Source organism: Oncorhynchus tshawytscha, linkage group LG05, assembly GCF_018296145.1.
Source record: "Oncorhynchus tshawytscha isolate Ot180627B linkage group LG05, Otsh_v2.0, whole genome shotgun sequence".
NCBI lineage: Eukaryota > Metazoa > Chordata > Actinopteri > Salmoniformes > Salmonidae > Oncorhynchus > Oncorhynchus tshawytscha.
In genome coordinates, this window is record NC_056433.1 from 19393150 (window position 1) to 19405658 (window position 12509).

The window sequence follows — 12509 nt, forward strand, 5'->3', positions numbered from 1 at the left end:
AACTGACCAAGGGCGACCAGAACATCTCATGTCTGGGTTATGTCAATAGCCACTGCTGCGTTTACTCAGCGAGATCACAACATGTGAATATCAAACATGGATCAGAACAGCTATTTGATATACTGTGAACATGTGTTTCCACTTGCACATTCCTGATGCACTTATTTACATGTTCTGTGAATGCTCCTTTCTTATGTCATTCAAAATGTGGGAATTCTTGGCAGTTCAGCTTTTCCAAAAAAGGAGTGAAGTGGTCAGGCATCTAGTTCATTGTATACAAAATATTTTTTTTCTCTCTCTTTCCTTGTGATTCCACTCCTAAAATGTCCTGTTGTAGGAACATGATAAAGACGTTGGCAATCTTTAGGAAGCTTCTGTCATTTCAACAAAGCTTGTGGACATTTTGAACAGATACAAAAAGGGTTTCTGGGAACCACTTCCCAGCTCCCGTGAGAAGTATACAGAAAATTCCACAGAGGCCCTGTGGAAAATAGCCAAATCAAAAAAAGGGAACATATTGAGTTCTGTTTACACCACCAATAATGTTATGTTATGACAACCAACAACGGGTAAGCTGTGATGTCAGCTAAGTCTATACAACACAGGTGTTTTATAATTTCTTCACCTAGAAAATGTCCTATTGTATTATGGAGTATACAAAACACCTGATCTTTCCATGACAGACTGTGAAAGCTATGATGCCTTATTGATTTCACTTGTTAAATCCACTTCAATCAGTGTAGCTGAAGGGGAGGACACAGGTTAAAGAATGATTTATAAGCCTTGAGACATGGATTGTATATGTGTGCCATTCAGAGGGTGAATGGGTAAGACAAAATATTTAAGTGCCTTTGAAGGGGTATGGTAGTAGGTGCCAAGCACACTGGTTTGTGTCAAAAACTGCAACGCTGCTAGGTTTTTCACACTCAACAGTTTCCTGTGTGTATCAAGAATGGTCCATCACTAGGGCTGTTACGGCGACCGTATTACCACTTCACCAGGGGTCACAAGTCATGACGGCAGTCAAATTCCACGTGACTGTTTAGTCACAGTAATTAGGTTTCTCCAAGCTCTGATACTGCTGATGGTCATAAGTAGCCTACCAAACTTGCTAACTGCCTGGTACTCAGCACTCTATAGTCTCACTAATCACTCTGACATCAATGCGAAAGTGGTCATAAATCTAATCAAACACTTCATGAGAGCCCAAGAGCTCATGTTGCGCAACATTTTTATAGGCTATGCAATTGCGTGAGAAAACAGAGTGTTGGCCTCTATTAAAAAGAGGAGGATCCCATCAGCTTTCTATAGGCTAAGCCTACTATATTTATACAGAACAAAAATAAAAAGCAACATGCAACAATTTCAAATATTTTACTGAGTTACAGTTCATATAAGGAAATCGGTCAATTGAAATAAATGTAATAGGGCCTAATTTATGGATTTCACATGACTGGGCAGGGGTGCAGCAATGGGTGAGCATTGGAGGGCATAGGCCCACCCACTTGGCAGTCATGCCCTCCCACTGGGGAGCCAGGCCCAGCCAATCAGAATGATCATTCTGTTTAATCAGCTTCTTGATATGCCACACCTGTTAAGTGGATGGATTATTTTGGCAAAGGAGAAATACTCACTAACACAGATGTAAACAAATTTGTGCACAACATTTGAGAGAAATAAGCTTTTTTGTGAGTATGGAAAATGTCTGGGATTTTTTTTTACCAGCTCATAAAACATGGGACCAAAACTACATGTTGCGTTTATATTTTTGTTCAGTGTATTTCTCAACTTTCCTAATATTAAGCACATTGCTTCTCTTTACAACAGGAGTATAGCCTACCTGGCTGGCATGAAAATTAACAACGGGAAAAGCATCCTCAATTTGCTATTTATGATGCTATTACATAGATGACATGTCTTTTTTCCCCCTGCCCCTGTTTCGAGCTGGTGCATGATATTGGTCCTTTCTAAATCAAAACAAATTTCACACATATTATTTAGTATATGTAATGACAATATTAAATCAAAAACAGTCTGATGGGTGGCAATATTAGCCTATCACTTGTGAATTATATATTATTACTTGTGAATGATGCCCAGCTTATGTGCAGTAAGGCAAGAAACAGCTAATGTCGACAAATCATAGTCGCACACCTCATGTAACCTAGCCCTAGGCTTATTTGTTTTCATAAGGTTTGTATTACAACTAAATGCCCAAAAAACATCTTAAAATGAAGCCCATTAATCCACTTCACATTGGATGTAGAGCCTAACTGGCATACATTCGCAACACATGAGTTTCAAGTTTGGGGAAGATAATTTTCACCATAAAAATGTACCTTTTATAATAGCATGACATGCATAATCGCATTTGCGGTCAATTTTGAGAATGGTGTTTTCCCACTAATTTTCCGACTAATGAGAGACATGGGCAATATGGCTGGGAATTGCCAGGGACCTCACGATACTTAGGTGCCGATACGATATGTATTACGATTCTATATGCATTGCGATTCAATACTGCAATTTTATTGCGATTTGATGTACCAAACATATTTCTCACTAGGCTGTCTGATGCAGAGAGACAAAAGAGAGCTTGTTTGATCAGTCAGGTTAATAAAAGTGTTGAAAACATGTTGGTTCACTATTTAAAAAGAAGATGGATAATAAATGATAGGATGAAAAATACCCGAGTTTTGACACAGGCATAGACAACTAGCGCTAGCGAACGCTACCTACAGCTGCAAAAAAATATACAGTACCAATCAAAAGTTGTCACTCCAAGAGTGTGTAAAGCTGTCATCAAGGCAAAGGGTGGCTACTTTGAAGAATCTCAAATATAAAATATATTTCGATTTGTTTAACACTTTTTTTAGTTACTACGTGATTCCATTTGTGTTCTTTTATAGTTGATGTCTTCACTATTATTCTACAATGTAGAAAATAATAAAATAAAGAAACACCCTTGAATGTCTAAACTTTTGACTGGTACTATATATATATATATATATATATATATATATACACACAGTGGGGAGAACAAGTATTTGATAACCTGCAAAATCGGCAGTGTTTCCTTCTTACAAAGCATGTAGAGGTCTGTAATTTTTATCATAGGTACACTTCAACTGTGCGAGACGGAATCTAAAACAAAAATCCAGAAAATCACATTGTATGATTTTTAAGTAATTAATTTGCATTTTATTGCATGATATAAGTATTTGATCACCTACCAACCTGTAAGAATTCCGGCTCTCACAGACCTGTTAGTTTTTCTTTAAGAAGCCCTCCTGTTCTCCACTCATTACCTGTATTAACTGCACCTGTTTGAACTCGTTACCTGTATAAAATACACCTGTCCACACACTCAATCAAACAGACTCCAACCTCTCCACAATGGCCAAGACTAGAGAGCTGTGTAAGGACATCAGGGATAAAATGGTAGAGCTGCACAAGGCTGGGCTACAGGACAATAGGCAAGCAGCTTGGTGAGAAGGCAACAACTGTTGGTGCAATTATTAGAAAATGGAAGAAGTTCAAGATGATGGTCAACCACCCTCGGTCTGGGCCTGGTCAATGACCTGAAGAGTGCTGGGACCACAGTCTCAAAGAAAACCATTAGTAACACACTACGCCGTCATGGATTAAAATACTGCAGCCCCAGACCGAGGGTGGTTGACCGTCATCTTGAACTTCTTCCACCAATGCAGGTGTCTTCTAGCAGGAGTAGAAGGTCGTGGCTGGGTCTTCCAGCATGACAACGACCCGAAACACACAGCCAGGGCAACTAAGGAGTGGCTCCGTAAGAAGCATCTCAAGGTCCTGGAGTGGCCTAGCCAGTCTCCAGACCTGAACCCAATAGAAAATCTTTGGAGGGAGCTGAAAGTCCGTATTGCCCAGCAACAGCCCCAAAACCTGAAGGATCTGGAGAAGGTCTGTATGGAGGAGTGGGCCAAAATCCCTGCTGCAGTGTGTGTAAACCTGGTCAAGAACTACAGGAAACATATGATCTCTGTAACTGCAAACAAAGGTTTCTGTACCAAATATTAAGTTCTGCTTTTCTGATGTATCAAATACTTATGTTATGCAATAAAATGCAAATTAATTACTTAAAAATCATACAATGTGATTTTCTGATTTCTGCAAAATCAGCAGTGTATCAAATTTGTTCTCCTCACTGTGTGGGCAAGGAGGGAAATGTACTTTAGTTTGAGTCAAAAGGTTCAGTTCACTTCTGGAGTGTAATGGAAATTTGAACCTCCACCCAAACTAAGCAAAACAATCCATGATGCTAGGGAGCCACACTTCTAGCAGCACATAATGGTAAAGGAAAATGTGTGTGGGAAAATTATCCCCCTTCCCCACTTTGTGGAGCAAATGAGACATTCCCCCATTGAGACTCTAGTGCTCAATGGATTCCAGGTTGACAAATGGCTAGGCTATAGGCATTCTGAAAAGTAGGCTGGGGAAAGTAGTTAATTTAATACTTCTAAACATTGACTTGTAAAACCAGTCACAATCTTATATGCAGTTTTCTGTGTGCTCATGGCAACCACAATAGAAGCCCCATTAGAGACAACTGGTGTGGCATGTGGATTAATGTGCATGGGCCCATTCCCACTCACTGCAATGGGTATAGAACAGTAGTGAACCTGTTCTACTTTGGTGATATATGGTATGTGTTGTAGGCTGGGGTTTGATGGTTGGAGTTTGATTCAGAAGAATAGACAATGACAAAAGTATATTTGTTTGGATTCTGATAGTTTGAGGGCAACACATTCAATAGCCCATCACATACATGCTGCATGTCACCACCTCGTACCTGCATTATAGAACTGGTCAAGCACACACGTCTCTCCAAAGTCGATCTTTCCAAAGTGTATGATTTCCAGTTTACTTCCCACTGAGTCGCACGCGTCTTTCAGGCAATGCAGGGCCATGTTCTCTGCGGTGTGCGGCTGAGTGAGCTCGCTGTTGACGACATATGCCACCGTGACAGCCCTGCTTTTACATTTCACCGTAGACAACAAGCAGCCACTGTCCTTCGGGCAGCTCAGAATATTAGGAATGATGCTTCCGCTGACCACCGAGTCGTGCCAGAATGTCCCAGGGTCGGGAATGGGGGCACCGCTCACGCTGTCTTCCCGGGGGCCAGCAGAGTCCCCGCAGGCACCCCCAGGGCCCGAGCCAGGACCAAAGGAGGGAACCGACAATGATATCCCTTCATCTTGACTCATTTTGTCAATGTCTGTTTTGGTTGACAATCACTCTTATGTGTTCTTATGGATCCTCAGTTGCTCGACATCTCCATACATCCAAAGTCAACATTACGCACGTTTCCTCACATACATTCTATGCACAAGGCATGCAAGATATTTCAACACAGGTAAACAGTCTGGTGATATGGATCCACCTCCTGTATATTCATGTCTGGTTTCGCATGAAATTGTGCAATCTGCAGTAATAAACCAAGATAGTGGGCAATACAACCATTGAAAATCAGTGTTACTGTTAAGTCACGACACATATGCTACTCATATACAGCTAATGATCCTATGGCAAGGAACAGTTACCACTGAATTGTAACATTCTTGTGCATCTCGAAATCGACTCTTCATAGTTTCCGAAGTTAAGCACGAGCGCAGGTTGCAATGGTTACAAACCGACGGTGAGCTTGTTGGTAGATCCAGCGTTCTAGGAAGCAGATCAGGGTTGTGTGGAGCACCGCAATAATTTAGAAATCATGCACATAGAATAATTCATGCCAACAAGACAATTATATCCAGTCCCCGAACCTGCCCTATTTCCACTATTATCTTCCCTGCAAAAGCTCACGCACACTGGGTGGAGGTTGAGCGTTGTTTACGGGCGGTGACATGACCAAATTTGGAACAGTTGGCGCGTATTCCCCGTTAAAGCCACAGTCTGCAATTTTTCCAGTAAGAATAAGATTGACAGTAATTTTAACTAATGAACACTCTCCTTGATTTTGAGGTACATGACTTAAAAACAGGCCTACCCTGATTAGAATACTACAAGTATATTACCTTATCATCCATCAATGTTCTTGTAAACACATTATAAATTCAAATCATCTAAAAAATAATACTGCTGCTCTCATGGAATGTCATTCAAATACATCACAGTAATCGCTGGCTACAGTATTTGATTTGCACGTGAACATAACACTTGGTCCTAGTGTTATCATTACACCAGAATTTTTACTTCAATACTGATACCAGGTTTAGTATCACGATACTCAATACCACTACGAATCTCAATACCAAAGTGATACCAAAACAATACCAAGATAAAAAACAATAAAAAAAGGTGTGTTAGCCAAAGTCTCAGAATGGTACTTGATCCAGACATATATTTTGAGCTCAATATCGTTACATTTAAAAAAAATTGTGAATGAATGCATTAAATTAATCAATGATACAATCACACAATCAATTTGACTGTTTTTTTTTTTTTTTTTTACCACTATAACTACATACCATAATGGTAATAATTGATTTGAATGATAATCTGTAGTCTATTGATACATTGGTTAAATCAAGATTTAGTCTGGCCTATTTACAATACAGGTGAATGCATATTCAATATTTATTGAGTTTGTTTGGACTGATTTCATGGGGCTACAGATGAAAAACAATATGTTTTCCTTACATTTGGGACATTTAATGTATTGATCAACAACATTTGCATAGAAGAAGCAATCTCGTATTTTATAAAAGAGTGCGCTGTGTCTTTAAGACCCATGACATCATTCACACACGCACTCAGTTCGAGCCTTGAGCAAAGATGATCCATAGAGATAGATAGAGGACTCATCTTTATGTTTGTGCCATTATAGTGTCTGTGACAGCATGGACAGCGCCAGTGAGGCTACAACCCATAGGAATCCCCACACAGTTGATTACTTTCAAAGATATTTATAACTAACCCAAGATAGTTTATCTGTGTTGTTTACAGTTGGAGCAAATTAAGCATAGTGAAATTGATATAATGGCACCGGAGGGGATGGCTGCCAATTTATGCCTAACCAACTATGCTATTTTGTTTGCTTGTTTGCATTGTTTGTAACTTTTTGTACGTAATGTTGCTGCTACCGTCTCTTATGACCAAAAAGAGCTTCTGGATATCAGAACAGCGATTACCTTTTGAGGATCTAAGGACCCATGCCAAATCTTTTCAGTCTCCTGAGGGGGAATAAGCGTTGTCGTGTCCTCTTCATGACTGTCTTGGTGTGTTTTGACCATGACCGTTTGTTGGTGATGTGGACACCAAGGAACTTGAAAGTTCTCAACCTGCTCCACTACAGCCCCGTTGATGAGAATCTTATTTGGTCCCATGAAATTGGTCTAAAGCTTCTTAGTTTACAATTCAGTGATGGTTCCCTTTTGTAGGCATGTGGATCAATTTCCAACTAAGTTGGGCTCTCAATTTACTGTTGAGAGTTAGAATAGTAGCAGTAGGGAACCGTAAAAGCCTTCTACACCTTCAGATCAGGCCTAAGGATTTATTGTTCTTTCTTTAAATAGAAATGTAGTATTTTCTATCATTAAAATTATATTCTGATTTCATCTCTTCAGTTTGTGTTGGAAAGGGAAGGGTTAACACTGAAGTGAAAAAAAATATCCAATCAATATTTTTCTTTGGTTGTGTCTGGGGAGAAAAATCTAGCTAGCTAAATCAGCCATTGGCTAGGCCCTCAGAAGCTAAACCGAAAACATCTCCCATTCAACTGCATTAGGGCATAGTTGTGGAGTGACTGTGAAATCAACCAACCACATTTTTAACTTGCAATGGGTGGGATGGTGTTTAAAATAATGTTGTTGTTTTTTACTTTCTAACTTCTGCCGTTTCTAAGGCCTACATGCCAAGCATGTCACTCCTGAGAGCACAGCTCTAATTAAATTACATTAGGTTACCCACAGAAGCAGGCCAACCAATGCAAAATGCATAAATATGCACCTATTCAATAATATCAATACTTTCTGTATTTGTGCATTTTCCATAGGTTGTCCTGCTTTTTTATTTTGTTTATTTAAGTAGGAAAGTCAGCTAAAAACACATTCTTAGTTTCAATGACAGCCTAGGAACTGTGAGCTAACTGCCTTGTTCAGGGGTAGAATGACACATCTTTACCTTGTCAGCTTGGGGATTTGATCTTGCAACCTTTGAGTTACCAGTCCAATGCTCCAACCACTAAGCTACCTGCTCCCCTGCTGCCCTATGCTTCTGTTGGTAACCTAATGTAATTTAATCATTCAATAAGGCCTTCCAATGTTTTGGGTTCCTACATGCTACTGCCATATAGTGGTTCATTTGGGACTAAGAAGGTTAGGTTTGGATATAGCTGTATGTAGGCACAAGTGGCTGTAAAATGAGACTAGGTAATAGCCGGTATTGCACTACAGATTTCAGATGTCTATATGTGTAGGCCCATACATTTTTGATTTGTTATTGCATGACCTAATGTCATTTCTATCAAATCTAAGTAGGCCTACTAAGTAAAACACCACAACAACTGGTAAGTAAAACACTATAACAACTGTTTTTTAAATTTAACCAGGTAAGTCAGTTAAGAACAAATTCTTATTTTCAATGACAGCGGGTTAGCTGCCTGTTCAGGGGCAGAACAACAGTTTTGTACCTTGTCAGCTCAGGGATTTGAACTTGCAACCTTTCGGTTACTAGTCCAATGCTCTAACCAAAAGTCTACCCTGCCTCCCCTTAGTAAGTAGACTTACTAAGTAAAACACCACAACAACTGGTAAATAGACTCACTTTGTAAAACATCACAACAACTGGTAAGCAGAATTACTGAGTAAAACACCACAATAACTGATAAGTAGGCTTACTCAGTAAAACATCACAACAACTGGTAAGCAGAATTACTGAGTAAAACACCACAATAACTGATAAGTAGGCTTACTCAGTAAAACGCCACAACAACTGGTAATGTACGGTGCTTTATTTCAACCTGTAATTCCTGCAAAATATACATATTGAGAGCAACAAATAAATAGGTTTTGTATCACATTCCATTAATTACTTTATTTCCCTGCACCTCAAACTTCCCCTAGACTAGTTCCTTCCTCCTCATAATACTAGACCCTCATTTGGGCAGAGGGGGACCCCTTGTGGTCAGTGTAGCCTACCCGTGTGGTTCCACATTATTTGCCTACCTTCAAGCAAAATATAATTCATAGTGGGTCTATATGGGATTTTAAAATAGCTCCCTTGTGAAATGTTGCTACCTTATTTACATTTAGCTTCAAAGAGATCCTTGAGATGTTCTGTTACAACTGTTACAACTGTTGGATCTAGGAACACAAGCATTTCACTTCACCCACAATAACATCTGCTAAATATGTGTATGTGACCAATACAATTTGATATGATTTGATTTGTTTACTCTGACATCATCACAACTGAGAGACAAAAACTCAAGAACTTAGCATGTCTAGGTGAATACCCCAGGTCTTTGAATAGACACTGGGGGGTAGTACAGGCACATTCTAAACCCAGCATCCAGGGGCAATGAAGGAAGTGTAAAATGCATGAGCGTTTAGAGATCTACAAGGGAGAGAATTCTGGAGGGAAAATGTTTACTACAGGTGAAGCACTTTGTTCAAATCATGAGGTACTATTAAAGGGATTTGAATATTATATCTGGTCTGATCCATTTTTTTTATCTTCCACATGTGATATCTGATAATCTAACTAGCCTACGGCCTATGTTATCAAAGTTAAAGCCTTTTCAATACCATTGATAAAACACAACACACCATATTGTTGATATAAATGTCTCACACTTTAGTCACCCCCCAACAACAACACGAGCCAGACTAAGGCTAAATTCAGTCAAGATTTTTTTTAAAGTAAATAAGTAGATGAAAAGAGCCCTTTGTGGAAAGTCTGAGGGGGATTTACAAGTTTTAGACCCAATGGCTCTTTCATTTCTTCTGGAAAACAACCAAAGACCCTGCTAATCAGTGACAGGAAAGGGATTTGTGTTAATCAGCCAATTACTGTAAATGTTTTTGTGGCTTATCTTTTGGTATGAGGTAAGTCCCATTTCCTGATCACCATCATAGGTGTCTGTGTTGTCTTAGATGTTTACCCAGGACCAGTTCCGTGTGATGTGAGTTTCCCCAGTGACGGGACACTGATAGTGAGTGTTAAAGCACAACCTATTGGGCATACCACGTCATTTCAACGTGGAAATGTGGGTCATTTTTGTTTGAGAGGTTGATCAAGGAGTTTTCAACCTTTATTCACCCACTCAAAAAGACAGCCAGAAGTTTGTTGAATTCCCAATGTCTTATCACTATGTTTCAACCATCTAAAAGCACAACCAAATTCCAATGGAAAAACAATGTCAGATTTTTTCGTTTAGTTGTCATCTCAATGCATTTTCAACCATTTAAAAGCACAGCGAAGTTCAAACGGGAATACAATGTCAGATATTTTGTATTTATAAAACAGTTTAATATGTTATCACTGTGCTTCATCAAATACTGCAACCAAATGACCTGGATTATAGTTATTGTAGAGATTACATTAAAAGTACATAGTGCAAGTGATCAGTATTCGAGATTCTGCACAGATATTTATATTGTGAAGATCTCCACAGACCTGCGACCTTTGCGTGTTATTTTCAATATGCACACTTTCTAGGATGACTTTTATAGTTACAGTAACCTCAAAATGTGGCCACGGATGAGTTAATCATTTTAAGGTTTAATAAAAACAGTGACATTAGTTTGTAAAATAGCCTTACCTTTAGGCTATTTACTGTATTCCAAAAGTCATATCGAATTGTTTTAGGTTGACAAGCAACCAAATATCAACATTTGAAGGACATGTATATTTTGTGCCGCTGACATAGTCTGACTTTAAATTTTTTTTTTTTTTTTATTTAACTAGGAAAGGCAGTTACAAATAAATAATTTTTTTACAATGACGGCCTATCCCGGCCAAACCCTCGCCTAACCCTGACACCGCTGGGCCAATTGTGCGCTGCCCTATGGGACTCCTATGAGACTCCTGATCACAGCCGGTTGTGATCCAGCCTGGGATTGAACCAGGGTCTGTAGTGACGCCTCTAGCACTGAGATGCTGCGCCACTCGAGAGCTAAATTCCACTTTAATTTCAGGTTGTCTACAAATTAATAAATTATATGTTTGATTCACGTCTCCATCTCAACCAAAAATCATAGTAACAGAATAGGACTAAATCAAACTTTAAATAAAGTTTGTTCTAATTTAGCCCAATTCTTTAACTTATATTGTTAGTTGAAATGGAGACGTGAATCCAACATATTCATTACTAAGATGATCAAATTTGACATCAATCAAAGCTTGAAGAGCTAGTCCTATTTGTATTGTCTACTTCTAGTTGACTTCGCAAATGCTATATAGGCCGAAATAGCATCACACCATTGATCATATAGGACATAGAGTATGGTAACATTTCATCTACTCTGTTAAACCTGCCCTTTGGAATGACTTCGATAGCAACAGTGAATCTATGTAGTTATCAGGAAATCCAGTAGGAGATGCTCCCCAACCTATTGTTTTTGTTCTGATAGTGGATATAACGTTGAAGATCTGACATTGTTTCAAAGGTACAAATTTAACATATTTCATACAAGGGTTGTCCGTGTTGAAAATTGGTTACCATCATTCCATCAATTTTTTGCAAATCCAATGTTTTTCCTCATAGATTCCACATCACAATATGTTGACAAATTATGTTGAAACAGCATTGATTCAACCAGTTTGTTCCCAGTGGGAAGGATGCCAGTAAGGCTGCGTTTACACAGGCAGACCAATTCTGATCTTTTTCCACAAATTAATCCAATCAAATCAAATTGATCTATAAAGCCCTTTTTTTCATCAGCAGATGTCACAAAGTGCTTATACAGAAACCCAGCCAAAAAACACAAACAGCAAGCAATGCAGATGTAGAAGCACGGTGACTAAGAAAAACTCCCTAGAAAGGCAGGAAGAAACCTAGAGAGGAACCAGGCTCTGAGGGGTGGCCAATCCTCTTCTGGCTGTGTTTGGTGGAGATTATAAGAGTACCTGATCGTTCTTCAAGATCTTGAAACGTTCATACTGTAGATGACCAGCAGGGTCAAATAATTATCACAGTGATTGTAGAGGGTGCAACAGGTCAGCACCTCAGGAGTAAATGTCAGTTGGTTTTTCATAGGTTGAGACAGCAGGTGCAATAGAGAGAGAGGGACGGGGGTCGAAAACAGCAGGTTTGGGACAAGGTAGCACATCCGGTGAACAGGTCAGGGTGCCATAGCCACATGCAAAACAGCAGAAACTGTATCAGTAGCATGGCCAGGTGGACTGGGGGACTGGGGACAGCCAGGAGTCATCAGGCCAGGTAGTCCTGAGGCATGGTCCTAGGGTTCAGGCCCTCCTGAGAGAGAGAGATTAGAGGGAGCATGCTTAAGTTCCCACAGTACACCAGATAAGAC

The 12509-nt window shown here is 39.4% G+C and overlaps 1 protein-coding gene across 2 annotated transcripts in view; it reads right to left on the reverse strand.

The window, feature by feature from the left end:
• Positions 1-5852, reverse strand: part of LOC112250094 (mitogen-activated protein kinase kinase kinase 5) — a 57827-nt gene extending 51975 nt beyond the window's left edge. Inside the window, exon 1 of one of the 2 annotated variants that reach the window (XR_002953490.2) lies at positions 4823-5852. Coding sequence is in view for 1 of the 2 variants with exons in the window: in XM_024419956.2 (XP_024275724.1) it covers positions 4823-5237 (415 nt within the window). In the remaining variant the exon portion in view is untranslated. The remainder of the gene's footprint in view (positions 1-4822) is intronic. The other variant, XM_024419956.2, reaches the window with a different exon arrangement.
• Between the last annotated feature and the right edge of the window lie 6657 nt (positions 5853-12509).